Source organism: Mobula birostris, chromosome 13, assembly GCF_030028105.1.
Source record: "Mobula birostris isolate sMobBir1 chromosome 13, sMobBir1.hap1, whole genome shotgun sequence".
Lineage (NCBI taxonomy): Eukaryota > Metazoa > Chordata > Chondrichthyes > Myliobatiformes > Myliobatidae > Mobula > Mobula birostris.
In genome coordinates this window covers 49,904,485-49,928,845 of record NC_092382.1, presented here as the reverse complement: position 1 = coordinate 49,928,845, position 24,361 = coordinate 49,904,485, and the positions used below count along the sequence as shown (strand labels likewise).

The 24,361-nt window shown below is 44.7% G+C and overlaps 1 protein-coding gene across 1 annotated transcript; it reads left to right on the top strand.

Annotated features, from left to right (window-relative positions):
* Nucleotides 1-4,299: 4,299 nt before the first annotated feature.
* LOC140206821 (NACHT, LRR and PYD domains-containing protein 3-like) lies at nt 4,300-20,691 on the top strand. Its single transcript, XM_072275059.1, has 9 exons — nt 4,300-4,399; nt 5,475-5,641; nt 8,130-8,301; nt 8,401-8,466; nt 16,440-18,177; nt 19,614-19,700; nt 19,856-20,026; nt 20,180-20,347; nt 20,511-20,691. Exons 1-9 carry the CDS (start codon nt 4,339-4,341, stop codon nt 20,596-20,598), a joined length of 2,718 nt encoding a protein of 905 aa, XP_072131160.1. The 5' UTR covers nt 4,300-4,338; the 3' UTR covers nt 20,599-20,691.
* Nucleotides 20,692-24,361: the final 3,670 nt, after the last annotated feature.

The following is a 24,361-nucleotide window of genomic DNA, read 5'->3' as shown; positions in this document are numbered from 1 at the left end:
GCCCACTCGTCGCGGCAATGCGTCTAGTGTTACTACCAGATCAATACGGTCTCTAAAATCGCACGGCTTGTTGGATCTGGTTTTTTCTGTATGCGTTTTTTTTTATTTTAGCAATAACGGGGTACAGCAGGCAACGGTATTTAATACAAACTTTCTCCAAGTAAATTCACTGGCTGTTGACAAAAACATACCGAAGTGCAGACACGGTGGGCGCTTTATTATGTTCGTTCTGTACCTAATGAAGTGGAAACTGAGTGTATGTTCGGGACCTTCTGCTACTGTTGCTCGTCCAGTTCAATGCTCGGTATGTTACCCGTTCAGTGATGCTGCACTGCACACTACTTTTATAACTTGTGCATATTTGATTTGCTGCCGGTTTCCTATCAGACTGAATCAGTCTGGCCAATCCCCTTGATCTCTCTCATTAGAGCGGGTTCTCGCCCAGATAACTGCCTGTTTCCGCCTGGCCGGTCTCCCTGATCTCTCTCATTAGGGCGATGTTCTCGCACACTTGATTTGTTGTTTTTTTTTTGGCTTTTGTTTTTTGCACGATTCTCTGTAAACGGAACAATTTGTGCGTGAATGTTCCAGGAGCTGAATAGTTTCTGAGATATTGGCACCAACAATCCTCCCACGGTCAAAGACGTTTGGATCACTTTTGTTCCCCATCTTGAAGTTTCCCCTGAACACCCTTCATACGTATTGACCATGCCTGCATGTTTTTACGTTTTGAGCTGCAGCCACATGACTCACTGGATCGCATTGACGAGCTGGTATACATATCCACCGAATAGAGTGGCTAATGGTTGTATTTCCTATTCAGACGGCCCTCCCCTATCTCTAATATGAGCATTTATGAGATCTGGACCTAATTACTCCCGATGCCCCTGTTTTCAAAAACATAGCCAATTAACGGTCCAATTCTGTGCCAGGCGTCGCGGCATAAAACCATAAGATATAGGAGCAGAAGTAGGTCGTTCAGCCCCTCCATTCTGCTTCGCCATTCAATCGTGCGCGGCTCCACTTCATCCACTCACGCCCACTCCCCCGCTTTCACCCCAAACCCTTTAATGCCCTGGCTAATCAGGAACCTGTCTATCTCTGCCTTAAATACACCCAGTGACTTGGCCTCCATAGCCGCTTGTGGATTTCCACAGATTTACCACCCTCTGATTAAAGTAATTTCTCTGCATCTCAGTTTTTTTTAGTTTTTAAAGGACGTCCTTTAATCCTGAAGTCATGCCCTCTTGCCCTAGCATCCCCTACAATGGGAAGTAACTTTGTCATATCTAATCTTTTCAGTCCTTTGAACATTTGGAATGCTTCTATAAGATCCCCCCCCCTCATTCTCCTGAACCCCAGGGAATACAGCCCAAGAGCTTCCAGACGTTCCTCCTACAGTAACCCTCTCATTCCTCGAATCATTCTACTGAATCTTTTCTGAACCCTGTTCAATGTCAGTATATCCTCTCTATCATAAGAAGCCCAAAATTGCACAATACTCTAAGTGTGGTCTTACGATTGCCTTATAGAGCCTCAACATCACATCCCGGCTCTTATATTCTACACCTCTAGAAATGAATGCCAACATTGCATTCACCTTCTTCACAACCGACTCAACCTGCAGGTTAACCTTTCGGGCATCTTGCACAAGGACTCCCAAGTTTTTGGCATCCCTGCATTTTAATGCTTTCCCCATGTAAATAACAGTTTGCCAGTTTATTTCTTCCACCAAAGTGCATGATCATACACCTTCCAACATTGTATTTCATTTGCCAATTCATTGCCTATTCCCCTAAATATCTAAGTCTCTCTGCATGCTCTCTGTTTCCTCAACACTACCCATTCCTCCGTCTACTCTTTTTTTTCTGCCGACCAGCCAGTGCTCCATCCATACTAGTAACTTCCCTGTAATTCCATGGGCTTTTATCTTGCTAAGCAGCCTCATGTGCGGCACCTTGTCAAATGGCCTTCTGAAAATCAAAGTACACCATTTCTACTGCATCTTCTTTGTATACCCTGCTTGTAATTTCTTCAAAGAACTGCAGGATCTTCCTTTCAGGAAACGATGCTGGCGTTGGCCTGTCTTGTCATGTGGCTCCAGTACGCTGTAATCTCATCCCTAACAATCGATTCCAACAACTTCCCAACCACTGATATCAGGCTAACAGGTCTACAGTTTCCTTTCTGCTGCCTCCCACCCTTGTTAAGTAGCGGAGTAACATTTGCAATTTTCCATTCACCCGGTACAATGCCAGAATCTACCGATTCTTGAAAGATCATCGTAAACGCCACCGCAGTCGCTAGAGCTGCTTTCTTCAGAACCCGTGGGTGCATTCCATCAGGTCCAGGAGATTTATCCACCCTCAGACCATTAAGCCTCCTGAGTACCGTCTCAGTCGTAATTTTCGCTGCAGGAACCTCACTTCCATGACACTTTTGAATGTCCGGTGTACTGCTGACGTCCCGGTGAATTAATCTGAGCTCACTAATCCGATCAAAACCGAATACAGTAACTGCTTGGGGTGCGGTGGGAGGGGGGGGGGGAGTGGAGAAGCGTATCGACTGACAAACCCATCTTTTTGTTTCTGATTATCAAGTGGAAGTAATATTTACTCCGGAGTGCACGTTTACCCACAAAAACAATAACGGACTCAAAGAGATCCGAATCGGGAGACCCAGTACAAGGTAGGTTACTGAGAAATATATATTTAGTCACAAAACAAGAAATTTGAGAATGTTGGAAATCCAGAGCAACACACACAAAACTCAGCAGGTCAAGCAGCATCTCGGGAGATGAATAGAGAATCAACGTCCGGATGAAAAGCCCCGGATCTGAAACGTCGACCGTAATATTCCTGTCCATAGAAGCTGCCTTATCTGCTCAATTCTTCCAGAAGTTTGTGTGTGCTGCTCTCTAACTTTCGGTGAAGGTATTCCTATGAAATACAGTTATCTCACCGTTGCACGCAACTGTTCAATAAACTTCAGATATTGCCGAATTGTTGTCCGGGTAACTAAGAAACACGTGGCCTTAAATGTATTATTTCTCTGTTCGGTTGTTTGTGATGAGGGTCTCCCTTGATTGTCTGCGAGCTGCAAGGAGAGTTATTCACACAACACCAACACCACCGCAACGAGTCCGCACGGCGCCCCTATCCCCAGACCGCGTGTCGCCCCGATCCCCAGGTCAGTGATCTTATCAAGGTCCGGTGACTGCCACTCGGCAGTCAGAGTGTCATCTCGGGTGCAGACGCAATGAAGCGAGATAAGGGACGTATCGAGGTTATGCTCCATGCTGTTAGTTTCGTACTCTATCTAATAAAACATTGAAGATTGTCGCATTAGGGAAATCGAATGGTATTCCAATAGTCTTGCTTAATTTTGCAGGATTTTTTTTACAGGCAATTGAGGAAATTCTTATCCATTAAATAATTAAAATAAATCTTCGGTGAGGGAAATGTGAAACGTAAACAGAGTATACTGGAAGTTTTCAGCAGATTGGGGAACAGCTGTGGACTGGCTCAATTCTGATTATGGTCCCTCGACCTGAAAAAAAGTATTACACCGTCTGTCTTGTTGAATAATTCCAGCATTTAAAATTATTTTGAAGATGTTTTTGTAAAACTTGCTGTATTGGATGTAACGATCCAATGGTAACCAGATGATATGCTCCAATAAATCCTGAACGAAATTTAGGCGCTGAAGACCTGCCAGTGAAAATATAGTGGTTTAAGGCAAGACGTCGTGATGCTGTACGCGGGACTGGCTTTCCACATTGCCTGAAACAAGATATGTAGTCTTGCCAGTGACGTCAATACTTCGTAATTTAAAAAAAAATGGAAGGAGACTCTGAGAATCAGGTGTGATGGAGAAATGTGTACAATTTGGCGAAGTGAGGAATAGATGTGCCAAGGTCAGCAGAAGTGTTTGAGCACTCGCTGCTGTACCAGATGTCCTTTGATCACCATAGCGCCACTAGTGGTCGGAGGGCACAAGCTGTATGTGTTTCCTGCTCAGGACCTCCAACCTGCATTGCCATTCTGTTGACTTGACAAGCCAGTGTGACACCTCACTCTTGCTCATGTCACGGGATTGCCTGGAAAAGCACGGGCATCTCATCCAGTCATCCGGCCATAAAGTATCTTCCAGAAGTTGTCTGGGTGTGTGCAGAAGGATCAAGCCATATCATGATTTCATTGGAAAGGACTATGTTTTTGGCAGTATGTTGTTCGGTACGCATATCAGCTTCCTCCTTTATACCTAAATTAATACTTGACCCTACTCTTGATTTTGTTTCTTGCAGAGAACCAGAATCTGTTAACACCCGTCTTCACAATGGCTGATGGAGCCGGCGAGGGACGAGACTCAGTGGCGTCAACATCAGAAAAACACCCGGGTACGCAGCAAAGTGGCCAGTCGTATATTTGTTATTCGTATTGTATCTGCCAGGTATTTCTCAACTTCCCAGAGAAGATTAAATCTGTCGGCAGCCTGTCTCTTCGATTCTCGCCTTCCATCCAGATTTAGGTCATTCGGAAACATGGAGATGTTTCATTTATTTTCCTCGTGGAAATAGCCTTTCTGAATAACTCGGGTCCTGGCATTGATTCCGGTGGTACCACCCTTCACTCATTGCCATTCGGAAAACAATCAATTTATGCCTAATCTATGTAATTCGACCAACAAATTCGTGTCCGTATCATTACTTTATCCGCAACCCCTCGTGGTTTACGCTTGCCTGATAATCTGTAATACGTGATTTTACTGAAAATCCTAATATTCTACATTCACTGGTCTCTCCTTATATATTCTGCTAGTTGCATCCTCAAAAGTATTGCAAGGGGTTAAGCCAGTGTGATTTCTGTTTCACAAAGCATTGTTGAATTTGTTAGGCCTTTTGAATTTTCTCCTGATACAGCTTCTACAATGGCCGAGAATTGTTCACATCACTGATGTCAGGCTAAGCAAAATACTGTTCCTAATCTTCGTTTTAACTTCTACTTTCACAGACCTGTGTAATGTTAACCACCTCAAACCATTCATTCAGCTCAAGAAGTAGGTAAATGCAGGTGGGATTAATGAGAATTGAAATATACTGAAGTCGATCTAAGGTGCAACTGCACGCAATACTCCAAACAAGACCTCACGAACGACTCATACAGCTCCAATTTCTCTACTCAGTAGCTAGGTTAACAAAATTAAATGTTCCAGGACTCTCTTTAATACCCTGTCTCCACGTGACGCCACTATCAATTAATTAAATTCCTTGGAGTTGGCTCTATATTTCTCAGTGCCATGTCTTTCGCTGTGTAAGTCCTTCCCTGATTTGTGCTTCAAAATGGTAACACCTGTGTGTGTCTATTTCTGATTGTGTTTGGTAACATGGTGCACCGACCTTAGGTTCTAGATGGAAAGATGTTGAGCAATAAAGGTTCGATAATGTCTTTAGTTTCCTTCGCTTCGCTCCACAGGTCCGAGCTCAGTAATCACCGAGCTCCTGGCAAACTGGAACGATTTCAAGCTTCTGCAGTTGATTGACTTCTACCGGGACAGGCTGGAGCAGGCGATGGAAGGAGTGGTGCACGGAATGAGCCTGGCGTTAACGTTCGAGAATCAGTTCAGTGAAGAGGAACATCGGGTAAGTGAGCGAGAGAATGGGTTTGAATGTTCACACATCATAGGTGTCCAAAATTTGACTCATCGGATATTAAAGCAGATAAATGAACAACTGGGAAATAAATACTGAATATACAGTGGCATGCAAAAGTTTGGGCACCCTTGGTCAAAATTTCTGTTACTGTGAATAGTTAAGCGAGTAAAAGATGACCTGATTTCCAAAAGGCATAAAGTTATAGATGACACATTTCTTTAATATTTTAAGCAAGTGTTTTTTTTTTTTTTTAAATTTCCATCTTTTACAGTTTTAAAATGACAAAAAAGGAAAAGGGCCCGAAGCAAAAGTTTGGGCACCCTGTATGGTCAGTACTCAGTAACACCCCTTTTGGCAAATATCACATTATATAAACGCTTTCTGTAGCCAGCTAAGGGTCTTTGAATTCTTGTTTGGAGGATTTTCGCCCATTCGTCCTTGCAAAAGGCTTCTAGTTTACTGAGATTCTTGGTCCGTCTTGCGTGCACTGCTCTTCTGAGGTCTATCGACAGATTTTCGATGACATTTAGGTCGGGGGACTGAAAGGGCCATGGCAAAACCTTCAGCTTGCACCTCTTGAGGTAGTCCATTTTGTATTTTTGAGGTGTGTTTAGGATCATTATCCTGTTGTAGAAGACAGACGGTGTGATGTTTGCTTCCAGAAATTTGCTGGTATTTAATCAAATTCATTCTTCCCTCTACCAGTGAAACGTTCCCCGTGCCACTGGCTGCAACACAAGCCCAAAGCATGATCGATCCACCCCCGTGCTTAACAGTTGGAGAGCTGTACTTTTCATGAAATTCTGCACCCTTTTTTCTCCAAACATACCTTTGCTCATTGCGGCCAAAAAGTTCTATTTCAACTTCATGTTTCCAAAATGCACTAGGCTTGTTTAAGTGTTCCTTTGCAAACTTCTGACGCTGAATTTTGTGGACGCAGAAAAGGTTTTCTTCTGATGACTCTTCCATGAAGGTCATATTTGTGCAGGTGTCGCTGCACAGTAGAACAGTACACCACCACTCCAGAGTCTGCAAAACTTTCCTCAAGGTCTTTTCCAGTCAAACGGGGTTTTGATTTATCTTTCTAGCAATCCTACGATCAGTTCTCTTGAAAGCTTTCTTCGTCTTCCAGACCTCAACTTGACCTCCACCGTTCCTGTTAACTGCCATTTCTTAATTACCTCATGAACTGAGGAAACGGCTACCTGAAAACGCTTTGCTATCTTCTTATAGCCTTCTCCTGCTTTGTGGGCATCATTTATTTTAATTTTCAGAGCGCTAGGCAGCTGCTTAGAGAAGCCCATGGCTGCTGATTGTTGGGACAAGGTTTGAAGATTCCGGGTATTTATAAAGCTCTGAAATTTGCATCACCTGGTCTTTCCCAACGATGATTATGAACAATCCATAGCCCTAACAAGCTAATTAAGGTCTGAGACCTTAGTAAAAGTTATCTGAGAGCTCAAATCTCTTGGGGTGTCCAAACTTTCACATGGTGCTCCTTTCCTTTTTTTCACTCTAAAATTGTACAAAACAAAAATAATACACTAATCTTGTTTAAAATGTTGAAAAGAATGTTTCATCTTTAACTTCATGTCTTTTGGAGATCAGTTCATTTTCTACTCACTTAACGATTCACAGTAACAGAAATTTTGACCAGGGGTGCCCAAATTTTGCATGCCCTGTACAATCACAAAATTATGAATCTGCACCGATGACAGAAAAGGGGTGAAAATATCCCCCGGGCTGGTGGGTGATTGCTCATTTTCACAGCGAGGGAAGTGGGTAACTGTTGTATAGACTTAACATAATGGACATTAAATAGAAATATGATACGGTATTTCGGTTTAGGACGATCGCAGAGCGTGACCGTAGGATTTCAGTGAAAACCTGGGCATCATCTGTGGGTGTCACAGGAACTCGACAGTGTTCTCTTTTGGGTGGAGGTGCTTGTGTTATAATTTGTAACTGCAAACTGTGTCTTTCGTGGTACACTACCATGTTGTGATGTTGTGATGTAATCACTGAAGAAACGCCACCAGAAAAGAAAATGGAAATACAGTGGGTGCCAGTCGCCGTCATGTTGGATACTGGCAGACTGAGAAGATTAATCGCATCATCTTTTCTGTAACTTCTCTGAGACTGAACACGTGCTATAAAAAAAGCTTCTTGACTTCTTTGTTCATCTGCTTTATGATAAATCATATTTTATGATTTCTTATTGACTGTCAAATCTGATGAGGAATTATTTATGGGTTGGAATCATTGTAACAAAGTGGTCACAGACCAGCCAGGATCTCATTGACTGGTGGGCCAGGTTCACGGTGAATGCCCCTCTCTGTGCTCTGCTCTGAATGTACAGCCCATCTCCAGAGAGGATCGGCATCCGGCCGTGTGATCCCGATAAAGGGTACATCGCTTACTTCGCATTCTCTGTGAATCTGGCAGTCCCCAATATGTTCATTTCTGCACCTCACAGAAAATCTCTGATCTCGCTGATAAGGGAGAGTTGGTGGATGGTTCTAAACTCCTCTTGAGCCTGGTGATTGAGAGAGGCTCCCGCGCCCGGAGGGTGATGTGGGAATCGTTTGTGAAAATGCGGAATGGCGTCCCAAAGTTGGACAAAATACTTAAAGAAATACAGGAATATGGTGAGATAATAGTAGAGATTAATGTCAATTCGGATTCAAACAATGCACACTTTATAATTCAACACATCTGATTTCACCAAACTGTTTAAAATTAAACAGGTTGTGCACCGTACGAGCGATCAGACCCCGCTCAAGGTTTACGGGAGATCCCCAGTGAGCTGAAAGGTAGGTGAAGAAAATGCTGTTTCCACCAACCGCTGACACTTGCGCAGAACGGTCATGTTGATGAGTCATGGGGGTTTGACCAGGTAAATGTCATCACTGTGACACAGTACATACTAAGGCACATAGAAACATCGTCTCCTGGAGGAAGAGTTTTCAGAGGACATAATGAGGAACGAGGCTGAGAGTCGGGACTTGAGGAAAGGGGTGACTCCTCTCTGGTGCCTGGAACTACAGCTGCTTCCACCGGGGTCAGAGCATACGAAGGAGCAATCCGGTGGAGGGGAAATCTGGGAAACCTCTACACCCCAAAAGGTCGAAACCTCACCCTACCTGCCTCTCTCCCCCTTCCCCACTGCCGAACATCCCTCATCCTAATTCATTTCTCTAAACTCCGTCAGTCCCCGCAGATAATCAGTTCTTCAAGTTGGACATCGATTGAAGTTCTAGTCACAGAATACCAGCAACAGCTTCCCTTTAAACAGAAAACCAGGCCATATTCCAACTAACCTGTCCAATCCCAAAAAAGCAACTGCAACCCAGTCTGTTTATATCTGTACTCTCTTAATGCAAACAGTGGGAAGTCCATCAGGAGACAGTGGAGGTGAGGGTAGGGTGGGGGGACAGTGAGGGTTGAAAAATCTACAGAACTGAAATTCATGTCTGCCTGTGGTGTGTGATGGAAACTGTGGACGGGTAAGAGCTGTCAATTAGGTCAGAGAAACCCAGTGTTGTGTTAATGCGGCGAGGAAACTGAGAAGAACTGAAGAAATCGATAAAAAAAATGTTGAGATAAATTACATGCTCCAGACTGATGAGAAGCTCACTTCATCCATAAGCACATTGTGTCTGTGAAAATGGAGCCCTGGGCAGTGCAAGTGCTCAGAGTCCGAAAAGCTTCATATTCACAGACAGTGTTGTATCATCCAACTGCACATCTAACAGAGGAGAGGGCGAAGGAAAGACAGATATTGCAACAGTTATTAATCTTACAGTAGCCAATGTTGTATCTCAGTATTCGAAAGTCTTCATCAGAAACATGAGGAATCCCTGCCAGTGTCCTGGTTCAGCGTCTCTCATTTCCAAGAACAAATTCCAAATATGTTATTGTTCTTATAGGACCTGAGATAGGCTAATTAGGAACTTTAGAAAGACCTCTCAGTCTCTGTCACTTCCGTAATTATTGTTTCGGTCCATATTCTGCCACCAAAACCCCTCAGTTTCCTTGCACCACTGACTTAGTATATCTCTACAAATTGCCTGCAAAATTATTCTTCAATGTTCTTCATGCTGCTTGCCAAGGGAACAGATACAGCTGTAGAATTCTCACACTGACTTAGAAATATAGATATGTAGAAAACCTACAACACAATGCAGGCCCATCGGCCCTCAATGCTGCGCCTAACATTGAGTAATGTCAGTTACTTCAGAAATTACCTATGTTTACGCATAGCCCTCTATTTTTCGAAGCTCTATGTACCTATCCAGGAGTCTCTTAAAAGACGCTATCGTACCCATTCCCACCACCGGCAGACCAGTCCAAACACTGACCACTCTCTGCGTAAAAAACTTACCCCTGACATCTCCTTTTTACCTACTTCCAAGCACCTTAAAACTATGTCCTCTCATGCTAGCCATTTCAGCCCTGGGAAAAAGCCTCTGACTATCCACACGATCAGTGCCTCTCATTATTTTGTACACCTCTGTCAGGTCACTTCTCATCCTCCCGAGAGAAAAGGCCGAGTTCACTCAACCTCTTCTCAAAATGCATGCTCCCTAATCCAGGCAACATCCTTGTAAATCCCCTCTGCACCCTTTCTATATATTCCATATTCTTCCTGTACTGAGGTGACCAGAACTGAGCACAGTATTCCAGGTGGGGTCTGACCAGAGTCCTATGTAGTCGTAACATTACATCTCGATTCTTAAACTCAGTCCTACGGTTGATGAAGGCCAATGCACCGTATACCTTCTTAATTACAGGGTCAACCTGCGCAGCAGCTTTGAGTGTACTGTGGACTCGGACCCCATGATCCCTCCGATCCTCCACACCGCCAAAAGGCTTACCATTGATATTATATTTTGCCATCATATTTGACCTACCAATATAAACCACCTCACGCTTATCTGGGTTAAACTCCATCTGCCATCTCTCCGCCCAATTTTGCATCCTATTGATGTCCCGCTGTAACCTCTGACAGCCCTCCACACTATCCACAACTCTCCCAAGCTTTGTGTCATCAGCAAATGTATTAATCCATTACTCCACTTCCTCATCCAGGTCAATGATAAAAATCACAAAGTGAAAGGGACCTCGAACAGATCCCTGAGTCATCGACCTCCATGCAGAATATGAACCACCTACAACCACACTTTGCCTTCTGTGGGCAAGCCAGTTCTACATCCACAAAGCAATGTCCCCTTGGATCGTATGACTTCGTACTTTCTCAATAAGCCTTGCATAGGGTACCATGTCAAATGCCTTGCTAAAATCCATTATACTGTACATCTACTGCTCTACCTTCATCAATGTGTTTAGTCACATCCTCAAAAAAAATCAATCAGGCTCGTAAGGCACGACATGCCTTTGATAAAACAATGCTCACTATTCCTAATCATATTATGCCTCTCCGAATGTTCATAAATCCTGCCTCTCAGTGTCTTTTCCATCGGTCTACCAATTCCTGAAGTAAGATTCACTGGTTTATAATTTCCGGTGCAATCTCTACTCCCTTTCTTGAATAAGGGAACAACATCTACAAACCTACAACCCACTGGAACCTCTCCTGTCCCGATTGATGATGCGTTGATAGTTGCCAGAGGCTCATCAATCTGCTCCGTCGCCTCCCGTAGTAACCTGGGGTGCACCTCGTCTGGTCCCGGAGACTTATCCAAAAGCTCCAGCACGTCCTCTTTCTTCATGTCTGTATGCTCGCCAAGATCCTTTTCCGTAGTGAATACTGAAGCAAAGTACTTACTAGGAGCCTCTGCTATCTCTTCCGGTTCCATACTCAGTTTTCCACTGTCACACTTGATTGGTCCTATTCTCTCTTATCATCTTGCTGTTCACATACTTGTAGAATGCCTTGGGTGGTTTCCTTAATCTTTCCCGCCAAGGCCTTCTCATGGCCCCTTCTGGCTCTCCTAATTTCATCCTTAAGCGCCTTCCTGCTAGCCTTATAATCTTCTAGGTCTCTAGCATTGCCTAGATTTTTGAACCTTTCGTAAGCTTTTCTTTTCTTCTTGACGAGATTTTCAACAGCTTTTGTACACCACGGTTCCTGTACCCTACGCACCTATGCAGAATGCCACGCAAATATCCCCTGAACGTTTGCCACATTTCTGCCATACATTTCCCTGAGAACATCTGTTCCCAATTTATGATTCCAAGTTCCTGCCCAATTACTTCATATTTCTCCTCACTCCTAACTTGTCTGTTCCTACCCCGCTCTAATGCTATGGTAAAGGAGACAGAATTGTGATAACTATCTCCAAAATACTATTCCACTGAGAGATCTGACACTTGACCAGGTTCATTTCCCAATACCAGATCAAGTACAGCTTCTCCTCTTGTAGGCTTATCTACATATTATATCAGGAAACCTTCCTGAATACACCTAGCAAACTCCACCTCATCTGAAGCCCTTGCTCTAGGGTGATTGCAATCAATATTTTGGAAATTAAAACCTCCCGCCACGCCAACCCGGTTATTCTTGCATCTTTCCAGAATCTGTCTCCCCAGCTGCTGCTCGATGTCCATGTTACTATTGGGTGGTCGATAAAAAAACGCCCAGTAGAGTTATTGACCTCTTCCTGTTTATAACTTCCACCCACAGAGACTCAGTATGCAATCCCTCCATAACTTCCTCCTTTCCTGCAACCGTGACATTATCTCTGATCAGCAGTGCCACGCCCACCCCTTTTGTCTTCCTCCCTGTTCTTTCTGAAACACCTAAATCCTGGCACTCTAGGTAACCACTTCTGAACATGCAATAGATACTCCCCTGGATCTTTGAAGAACAACTTCTCTACTAGTTTGCCATTCTCTAATGTAACTGTTTATACAATCCATGCTTTCCTACGTTCCCTGTCTCACTCGAATACGTTGAATGAATGGCTACTGAGAAAACATGCCTGCATCGTTTAGCGCCAGATCACCGCTGTTTTCCTCAGAACTCTCAACTCTCTAAGAAGATGATATAAACAGTATTTGCTGGCCCCAGATACATGGTGAAGACTAAAATGTCATTTTCAAGATCCGTTACACAATAAACCCCTATGTAGAGTATACCTGTTATTTGGAAACCCCACACACCCCTGGCAGGATCCTAATGCGCTGTGAAACTTTGCACATCTCTGGCAGGGTACTGACACACCGCTAGACACCACACACCCCTGGCAGGGGCTGACACGCTGCGAGACTCCACAAGCCTGTTGCCGTCTACCTACACGCTGCGAGATGCCACACACTCCTGCAAGAGCCGTCACACAATGTGAAACCCTTTAACTACTTTACAAGGCTCCGGAACACTCTGAGGTCCCGCACACTCCTGTCAGGATCCTGACATACCGTGAGGTTTCACATTCTTCAGGTGTACTTTCACTGCAAGTAACTTTCCCACACCTCATCCAGACCAGGTCCTACATTGACATCGGCTATCCCTTATTTCAGGACGGGCTCGGGTTTCAGTGGGAGAGGTTTCGGGAACAATGAACACAACTCAAGTTCTGAGATGGTTATGAATAAAGAGAGGTCTGCAGCTTAGGTGATACACAGGGTGGGGATGTTAAATTGGGGAAGGCAGATTAAATGGTAGAAGTCAGGTGAGGAGCAACTGTTACAGGGCAAATCTCCGTCTGGTGAGAGTCGATATATATCAGCTGATCAGAATTTCGAACCGGCATGTTGCAAAGAGGATTAGAGCATAGTTTGTCACCGTCCCGTGACGGTGATGGGAAATGTTGTGAATTTAGTCTGCAAATGAAATATATGGTTTCTGAAGCTGAGGTGAGACAATGAGTAATGGAGAGGGAAGAAGAGTCTCAAAGAGTCCAGTGGGGTATCGTCGTGGCTATCCCTCGAGGTCGAGGATGATGGTCTTCATTCTGAAGAAGAGGTCCCCAGAGCGAAGACGCCTGTGCGTGAATTTGTTTAACGAATACTTGATGTTGCACTCCAAGAAGCACACAATACTTCACAAATCAACCAACTGATTCCAATGGCATGGAAACCACGACGATTGGAGCTGGTGGATTTGTTGCAGCCTTCATCCGCCTTCACAGCCGTTGAGTGGGGTATAGATCAGTTGCAGAGGCGAGTGGGCAAATAGCAGATGGAGTTTAATCCAGAAAAGTGTGAAGGTATGGGGGATGTTTAAAGTAGCTGGCAGACGCTAACATCATTGAGGTGCAGAGGGAGTTTGTTGTCAATGTCCGTAGCTCGCTAGGTGTGACAACACAGGTAAATGAAGAAGATACGATCACATAGTTCACTTCATTGTACGGAGCACTAAGTCTATCGAAGCTTTAGGTTACAGATGTATAAAACTTTGGTTTGGCTGCACTTGGAGAATTGGTTCAATTCTGTCGGTCCATTACAGGAAGGATCTGGAGAACTCGGAGAAGAGAGGTTTACCAGATGCTACCGGGATTGGAAATGATCCTGCTTTTCAAAATTTTAGTTCAATTTGAATAATAGATCTGTAGCATCCACTCTCTCCCTTTCTCCAGAGCAGTGGTGTGCCTTGGGGATCGGTTTTGGGATCCCTACTGTTCGTGATTTTTATAAATGATCTGGATGAGGAAGTGGAGGGATGGTTTAGTAAATCTGCTGACGACACGAAGTTTGAGGGTGTAGTGAATAGTGTGAAGGGCTGTCAGAGATTACAACGAGACATTGATGGGATGCAAAACTGGGCTGAGAAGTGGCAAATAGAGTTTAACCCAGATAAGTGTGAGATGGTTTATTTTGTTAGGGCAAATATGATGGCAGAATATAGCATTAATGGTAAGATTCTTGGAAGTGTGGAGGATCAGAGGGATCTTGGGGTCCGAGTTCATAGGACACTCAAAGCTGCAATGTAAGTTGACTCTGTGGTTAAGAAGGCATATGGTGCATTGGCCTTCATCAGTCGTGGGATTGATTTTAAGAACCAAGATGTAATATTACAGCTATACAAGACAGTGGTAAGAGTCCACTTGGAGTACTGTACTCAATTCTGGTCGCCTCAGTACAGGAAGGACGTGGAAACCATAGAAAAGGTGCAGAGGAGATTTACAAAGATGTTTCCTAGATTGGGTAGAATGCCTTACAGTATGAGTGTGCTCGGACTTGTTTCCTTGGAGCGACGGAGGATGAGAAGTGACCTGATAGAGGTGTACAAGATAATGAGAGGCATTGATCGAGTGGATAGTCAAAAGTTTTTCCCCAGGGCTGAAATGGCTAGCACGAGAGCGCATAGTTTTAAGGCGCTTGGAAGTAGGTACAGAGGAGATGTCAGGGGTAAGTTTTCTTTCGCAGAGAGTGGTGAGTGCGTGGAATGGGCTGCCGGCGACGTTAGTGGAAGCGGAAACGGTAGGGTCTTCTGAGAAACTCCTGGATGGCGACATGGAGCTGAGAAAAGTAGAGGGCTATGGATAAAGCCTAGGTAATTCTAAGGTAGTGACATGTTCGGCACAGAATTGTTGGCTGAAGAGTCTGTATTGTTCTCTAGGTTTTCTATGTCTCTATGTTTTTATTCTCCCTGTCCTGCTGAGTATTTCCCGTGTATACTGTTTAGTGGACATGAGACTGCAGATCTGCAGGCCCGGACATTCTTCTGGATGATCTCGGTGAGTTGTCCAGCATCCGTGGTATAGTAGGGTGAATAAATTATTTATGTTTGATTAGAAACGCTGATTGTCTGAGTCAGCTTTGCGAGACCTTGACAGCTGACCCCCACCACCCCTACAACGTTGCTGATCGACATGCAGTAGGTTTCTTTTGTTTTATTCTGTTACGTACCCCGTAACTGGGTTGCCAAACCAGCAGAAATGGACCACTTAGTTGGAGTCTGGTTTAACAGAAATTAATAAAGTTTTATTAAAGAAATAAGTAACACAGTACTCTAATCGTAAGGATGTAAATGAAACAGGTTAGCAATGATAATACACACGTGTACACAGAACTAGGGTAACAGGAATCAGCCAAGTTCTATCGCAGTCTAGGGGTAAAATGATCAGTCTCAAGTGACGCAGAGTTCAGTTCAGCTTAGTACAGTTTGCAGTAATCGCTGTTGTGCTGTTGGAGAGAGAGAGAGAATGCAAATTTTGATTCAAACAGACCTTTGATGTTCTTCGCAGTTAGCTTTCGGGCGAACCCATTTATGTCTTCTGTGGTCACCGACTGTGATCCCTCCGTTCTGGATACGACCGTTCTTCCGCGGTGAACCCGGCACCCAGGCAAGGGCGGGCACACACACCAGGTTCCCGCCGATCGTTCCTTTTCACCCTGTCAGTCTATGGTCGGTTCCCTCGAACCAGACCTCCAACTTTAACCAACTTGTGGGGGCACACCGCTCTTCCAGGGTCTCGTTATCTCGTGATCTCGTGGTGTGTGTCGTGCCTTAGCGAACCTGTTCTTTTTATCCCCCTGCTGGGGTATCGCCTGTCCATTAAACTTCAAACAGTTCAGGTTCAAAGCAATCGATCTGTCAATATCTGAAATGTCTTTCTTTCTCTTTAATCTCGCTCTTCTCTCTTATTAGCATTTTGAATGTTTCTCCATTGTTCCCCTTATCTCTCTCATCAGCATCAATCTTCTGATAACTTGGTTTTTCGTCACAATTCTGATTCACTGCAACCAAATTTACTTTAGTGTATGAACATATTCTGATAAATTAAATTGATACAAGAGCTTTGTGCTGCACTATTTGTTGTTTACTAAATTCTGAGTTGAGGCGTCTAACATTTTGACTCTTTCTCTGTTCCCATGGAAGATGTTCAACAGAAACACAAGGAGACTCTGCGGGCACAAACCGAAACACTGAGCGTGAACACGATCCTGATGACGGAGAAGGTGAATGTTTTCCAGCTGGTTGATCGATACGCTGAGATCACGGTCATTTCTACTATTCGTGATCGGAGACTGGTGGAACACGAGCTGCTGGCGAGAGGCAGAGACCACGAGGAGTGGAGAAAACAACATCTCCGCAGAGAGCTGGAAAAACTCCGGACTGATCAGTTGTTCCAGAGCAGCTTTTCCCAAAGTAAATGCAAATCTGGGAGTTCGGCAGCATTGGCTGGAGTCCCGGGGATAGGGAAAACAACAATGGTGCAAAAGATTGTTTATGACTGGGCCACGGGGAAAATATACCAACAATTCCAGTTTGTCTTCAGTTTCAAATTCAGGGATTTAAACTCCATTAACTGCAGAGTAAACCTGAGGGAACTGATTTTGGATCAGTATCCTTACTTTGGGAATTTCCTGAGAGAGGTTTGGAAAAACCCAGAGGGATTGCTGTTTATATTCGATGGCTTGGATGAATTCAAACATAAAATTGATTTTGCTGACAGTCGGAGAGATACAGAACCTCAGCACAAGTGCCCAGATCCCGAGTGGTGGTGTGAAGTGTCGGATATTGTGTACAGTTTAATCCAGCACAAGCTGCTGCCAGGGTGTTCAGTACTGGTGACCACCCGACCCACTGTGTTACATTTATTAGAAAAGGCAGAAATCAATGTCTGGGCTGAAATCCTGGGATTTGTCGATGAAGAACGGAAGGGATATTTCATGAGGCATTTTGAAGATAAGACGGTAGCAGAAGCTGTTTTCAAACATGTGGAGGAGAACGAGATCCTGTACACCATGAGCTACAATCCCTCCTACTGCTGGATCCTCGCTCTGGCACTGGGACCCTTCTTCGCAAAAAGAGACAGGGACCCCCAGCGAGTTCCCAAGACCATAACCCAACTCTATTCCTACTATATTTACAACATCCTGAAAAACCACGGCCGTGAGATTGAGAACCCCCGTGACGTGTTACTCAGGGTTGGTCAGATGGCCTTCAGAGGTGTGTTTGACAAGAAGATTGTATTTACAAATGGAGATTTAATCAACTACAATCTGAAGCCTTCCCAGTTCTTGTCTGGGTTCTTAATGGAGCTTTTGGAGAGAGAGGATTCTCCCCGATGTGTGGTGTACACATTCCCACACCTCACCATCCAGGAGTTTGTAGCGGCACTCGCACAGTTTATGAATCCACATCCCGGGGATATCCTGAAATTCCTCACTGAAGCCCACAACACAACAGATGGCCGATTTGAGGTGTTTCTCCGTTTTGTTGCTGGCCTCTCCTCTCCAATGACAGCTCGGGGCCTGGAGGAGTTTCTGGGACCATTTCCCCGTCAAACAACCTGCCGGGTGATTGACTGGGTGAGGGAGGAGGTTAAACGCCAGAGTGGAAACACGAGGAGTGAAGCTGGTAAAAGGAGCCTCCTGAACACACTGCACTACCTGTTTGAGTCTCAGAATTGTGGGCTGGCTCAGGCCGCACTGGAATCTGTGGAAACACTTTCATTCAGTAGAATGACACTGACCCCGATTGACTGTGCGGTCCTGTCTCATGTCATCGGACTCTGTGATACAATAAAACATATCGACCTAGTTGGCTGCCACATTCAGTGTGAAGGAATCCAGCGGCTGGTACCTGGGCTGCACAAATGCCAGGAGTTGGGGTAACTTCACTTATTTCTCAGTCTGATCTGTGAAAGTATTTCATTATTTTGTTTTAATGTAAAGGTAAAGCAGATTATGAGTTTTTGTGACAAATTAATAGACAATCGGTCAGTAAATCAAGAACGGGAGTGCCCTATGGTTTCGTGTATAGAGATGTTGGAGACTTCAGATGAGCGAACAATGGCCGTTGGTTTAATGGTAGTAAATCACATGAATGGCCGTGTTTCTCACTGCATGTGACACGTCAATTGACAATGTTCCTTCTCACTGTCACTGACATCGACACCGACACTGACTGCAGCAGGTGTGACGGATCTGCGCACCCTCTTCCCGATGAAGTACAAGAGAGGATCAGAGGAATGTCCCAGTGAGAGGGAGAGAAATACCCGAGATTATCCTTCCCAACCCCTCTCCCCGCGTGTGACTATCACGATCACTCCAACAGTGTGACTTTGTTCACTGCCAGATACCCAACACTCATGTGGGCATCACCTCTTCCAATTGTGGGGTTCAATTCTGACCAACCCTCCCCGTGCGATCTACGTCTGCATCACATCCTGTTGTGGAATCTTGCTTCCCCATCTGCCTTCCTCCTATGGGATCTCTCTTCTTCATCCCCCTTTCCTCCTATGGGATCTCTCTTCCCCATTCCCTTTCCTCCTATGGGATCTGTCTTTGCCATATCCTCTTCGTCTTGTGGGATGGCTCTTTACCTATCTTCCTTCATTGTGGGATCTCGCTTCCCTATCCCACTTCCTCCTCTGGGATCTATCCTCTGCATACATTTTTCCTCCTGTGGGATCTCTCTTCTCCATTCTCCTTCCTCCTGTGGTAATTATCCACTCCATCCCCCTTCCTCCTGTGGCATCTGTCTTCCACATCCCCCTTCCTCCTGTGGGATTTCTTTTCTCCATTTCCCGTCCTCCCATGGAATCCCTCTTCTCCACCCCCCTCGTCCTGTGGGGATATCTCTTTCCCATCTCCCTTCCTTCTGTGGCATCTTTCTTCTCTATTCCCCTTCCTTCCCGTGGTATCTCTATTCCCCATCTCCCTTCCTCCTGTGGGATTACTCTGCCTATCCCTTTTGCCCTGGCGGGCTTTTCTTCCACCATCTCCCATGGACACGTTCTCATCCACAACTCTTCCTCCCTGTGGGACTTTTTCCAGCCCTTCAACGCTGCAGCTTTCTACCATCTCGTCAGGATTTTTTTCCTAACGTCGGGGACTGAGACAGAATATAGAAAGTTTACAGAGTCACACCGACAGGCTAAATTACTAACATTCGGAGCTGGGCAGTGAGGGACATTGACAGTCATGTGAATTGGTCAGTGATTTACTGAAGGGTTTAATGTTTCCTGAAATACCGGGTGAGAGGAATTCCCTCAGAACCACTGTCTGAATCAATTTGTTCATCAATTTGTCTGTTTGTGTTTAGGCTTGGGATGAATAAACTGGGAGATTCAGGAGTGAAACTGCTGTCTGCAGCTCTGAGGAATCGAGAGTGTAAAATACAGACACTATGGTAAGTGTCAGAAAGGGATATTGCGGTTATAGTCACTGGGTATCTGACACTGAACATTAAGGTGATCAGTAATTGTATTACTGATAAACACTGGGAATTTCTACCGTCTCCTGTCTCTCTGTGGCCTTTACCCACACTCTCCCTTTCATCCACAGGCTGAGCAATGTCGGTCTCACAGATTCTGGTGCCAAGCATCTTGCCTCCGCTGTCAGCACAAACCCTTCACTGACGAAGCTGAACCTGAATGAAAATGAACTAGGAGATTCAGGGGTGAAACTGGTGTCTGAGGCTCTGACGAACTCGGAGTGTAAAATGCAGAAACTGTGGTAAGTGTAAGACTGTGGGAGATTGTCTTTACAGTCACTGGGTGTCTGACGCTGAACATTAATGTGATCAGTAATTGTCTAATTGGTCAACATTCGAGATTCATAGCGTCCACTGTCTCTCGGTGTCCTTCACCCTCACTCCCTCATCTCCAGGTTGTACAAGGTCGGTCTCACTGATGCTGGTGTCGATGATCTCGTCTCCGCTCTCAGTGCAACCCAATCACTGGCAGAGCTGGATCTGGGATCAAACTCGCTCACAGACCAATCTGTCCCCGCTCTTCGCCGCCTCATACTGGCCCTCCCGAATCTGGAGCGGATCTGGTGAGTGATTGTGTTCATATTCAATGTCATAAAATATCAGCGGATCCGCCGGGTTTCCGCTTGTGTTTGTCTGTGAATGTTGTTGAAACATTAACCCTAGTCCTCTGTTGCTGACACTGTTGTGTAATTTGTTATTTCCTCTTCACTCTTCCATCTGTTTCAGGCTGTGGGACAATCGGATCAGTTGGACCGGGGAAGAGGAACTGAAGTCTCTGCAGGAACTCAGATCCGGACTGAGTCTGATACTGTGAACATCTGAATGTGTGCACATCCCCACCCACAGTTTGACAGACTCTCCGCCCACCCCCTCCCCCGCGCCTTTAATGGACCGTGACAGATTTAATTCCCAAAGTTTCTGACGGACCCCGTCTCCAGCAGCGCGCTCTGTGACGTCAGAGTCAGTTCCAGAGACGTAATTCCACCTCCGGATCAGCGGAACTGCCTCCGATGTATGTTCAGTCCGGAGAGCGCCCCCAAGTGATGCCCTGGGTAATTACACAGACAGTAAGAGCCCAGAGGCAGTGCTCATGGGACACCAGTCCCGGGATGGGGTAATCCGGGGAGTGAATCCTTTTGCCCACTTTGCTAAGGACGGTACATTCCGCAGTGTGGCCGAAATAATAATGTTAAATTGACAAATACCCACAACCTCAAATTGAAAAACAAACTGTACCTCACATGTCCTTTAGAATTATCCCCATCTGATCTTAAATTCATGGCCCCTTCTACTGGAAATTTCAACCCTGAAGAAAAGATACTGTCTGTCTTGTATATCTGTGCCGCTCATAAACTTAGAAACATCAATCAGATCTACTCTCAGCCTCCTCCGCTCTAGTAAATAAAAACAGTCGCTGTTTGTCTAAACTCCCGTCGTCGCGCATGCTCTCTAATCCAGGTAGCACCCTTGTTAATATTTTCAGCAGCCTCTACAAAGACTCGACATCCTTCCTCTAGTGGGGCCACCAGAGTAAATGCATTACTCTGGGTGCGACCACACTTTGTTAAGCGCTCCACCTTTCTTGTAATACCACGAGCATTTATCTTATTCAGCAGCCTTATGTGCAGCACCTTATCAAATGCCTTCTGAAAATCCAAATAAACAATATCCATTAACTCTCCTTTGTCTGTATTTGCTGTTATTTCCTCAAAAATTGCATCAGGAAAGACAGATTTCCCTCTCAACCACAATCTCCTGTCTTATCACCATATCCTTTCATGCTCTGACTAATCAAGATTCTGTCAACCTCTGCCTTAAATATAACAGATCACCTGTCCTCCTTAGACATCTGTGGCAAAGAATTTCACATATTCTCCACGTTCTGAGTAAACATATTCCTCCTCATTGTTCTAAATTGACTTCCTTCAGCCCCCTCTATTAGGAGGCTGTGTTTTCTGGTCTCAGACCTCTTCCATCCACCTCCATATCATGAGAAACATCCTCTCTACATCCACTCTATCAAAGCCGTTCAATATTCGATAGGTTTCATTGAAGGTCCCAATCATCCTTTTAAATTCCAGTGATTAGCTTCCCAAAGCACCAAAACCTCCTCCTATGACAAGCCTTTCCATTCCGGAATCATTTTTGGGAATCAGTAAATGAAACAGTGTAACTTGGCAAACACCATGCCTGTTCCCTCAAACTCTCAGGGAGACTCTCTCTGTCTGGTTAGAATCACTGAGCACAGCAGTAAGAGTGTAAATAAGTGGAGAGGACTTTGGAGGTCATTCTTGAGTGGGAGATATTAGTGACCAGTGTTGGAGTATTTAAGTTAAGGATAACAGAATGACATGGTGGAATAGTGGTTAGCATAAGCTTTAAGATTGCGTTTCAATTCCGGCCACTGCCCGAAAGGAGCCTGCACACTTTCGCTGTGGGAGCTTCCTCTGGCTGCCCCGGTTTCCTCCCACATTCCAAAGATGCACAGGTAGGGTTACTGAGTTGTGGATATGCTGTGTTGGCACCGAATGCATGGCAACACTTGCGAACTGCCACGGCACCTCTCCAACGCAAACAACGTGTTTCCCTATATGTGTCAATGCACATGTGACAAATACGGCTGCTATAGTCATTGTTATCTCTGTGGGGGCTAAGGGCACAGGAAATGCATACACTCGCCCGAGTCCCAACTCCCTCTGTCACCTCAGTCTTGTTTGTCACTATTACTCAAAGCTCTCACGTGGCTTCTCACCTGATGTTGTCTCTGTCTCTGATACAGGGAGTCGATCAATCACAGTCTATCAGCTTCCTCTAACACACCGGACATTAGTAAGACTGTGGGCTCTGACAAATTAAACTTTAATGCACAACGAGTGTTGAAGAGCATCCGCGTGATGTACCAAAAAGAGATCAAAAATTGATCACTTCTGGAAGTAAACTTCTTTATATTGAGCCTCAGCAGATGGGCAAGATCTTAAATCAATATTTATCCTGCTTTTTTTTCATTGTAGAGAATGATGCAAAACTTAAAATAGTCAATGCAAATGGTTTTGTGATAGTCTACATCATAGCAGAGGAGGTGCTAAATATCTCAAAATGTATTGAGAAATCTCCAGGCCAACAGCACTGTTGGAATGGAGGGAAATGGGAGAGAACTGGCTGAGATGTATGCATCACTAAAATAGGTGATGTGGAAAACAGTGAACATGGTATCGGGACTTGCAGAGAGATCTTGATCATCTCTTGATGTGATCAAATGAATGGCAGATGGAGTATAATTCAGATTAGTATGTTATTTCATTTCGTCAATAATTGAGAATAGGACTTCCAGGAGGCTGAGGAGGTGATAGATAGGACATAGAGTCACAGGAAAGTATAGCACAGAAACAGGCTGTTCGCCCCATTGAGTCCATGCTGAACCACTTAAAGTGCCCACTGCCATCAACCTGTACTGGGACCATAGCCATCCATACACATACCATCTGTGTACTGATTCGAACTTCTCTTAAACGTTGAATCGGGTTCATATGCACCACTTATGCTGGCAGCTTATTCCACACGCATGCAACCCTCTGAGTGAAGAAAGTTTCCCTCGTGTTCCCCTGGACATTTTCACCACTCACCATTAACCTAAGACCTCAATTGTAATCTCACCCAGCCTCAGTGAAAGAAGCCTGCCGGTATTTATGCTATCTATACCTCTCATAATGCTGTATACCTGTATCAGATCTCCTCTCAATCTTCTACGTCCCAAGGAATAAAGTCCTAACCTAGTCAATCTTTCTTTCTAATTTAGATCCTCCAGATCCAGCAACAGCCCTGTAGATTGTCTCCGTACTCTTTCACCCTTGCTTACATCTCTCCTACAGGTCAGGTGATCAAAGTTGCACACAATACTATAAGCCAGGCTTACACAACTTGAACACAACAATACTTTGATTTATGAAGGCCCATCTGCCGTTGTATTCCCAGATTATTTTGCTCTACCACAATCACCAGTGCTCTATTGTTCACTGTGTGAAACCTACCCTTGTGAGGACTTCAGGGTTACATACCTTCTGCCTGATAGTATCTGTGAAAAGATGGCATGGTCTTGATGTTTGATGATAGACGTTGCCTTCTTGAGTAGCACCTCATGTAGAAACTAGTGACAGTGGGGAGGGGTGTGTCTGTAATGTATTGATCTGAGTCATCCACTCTCCACAGCTCCTTACATTCCTGAACATTCATACTGCCTTGTACAACTTTATTTTTGGACCATTCTCTCTCAACTCGAGCAATTGTTGTCCACGAAAATCCCAGCACGTCAGCAGTTTTGGAGATGCTCAGACTGCCCCATGTGGCACCAACAATTATTTCACTGTCATACTCTTTGATCACTTTCTTCCCCATTCTGATGTTTGTTCTGAACCTTTTGACCATGTTTGCAGGCACTTTTGCATTGAGTTGCTGACTCAAAATTTGCTGTTTAAATATTTGCATTAACAAGCAGATGTACAGGTCTACCTAATAAAGTGACAAATGAATATGTGACAAAACAGGACACTACGAGCATATTGTTTGAACAACATTACAAA

Coding starts and splice junctions, on each gene's coding strand:
- LOC140206821 (XM_072275059.1), top strand. CDS start 4,339: ATGGCTGATGGAGCCGGCGAGGGACGAGACTCAGTGGCGTCAACATCA. Junction 5,642..8,129: donor TCAGTGAAGAGGAACATCGG/GTAAGTGAGCGA, acceptor TGCACCTCACAG/AAAATCTCTGATCTCGCTGA. Junction 20,027..20,179: donor TGTAAAATGCAGAAACTGTG/GTAAGTGTAAGA, acceptor CCTCATCTCCAG/GTTGTACAAGGTCGGTCTCA.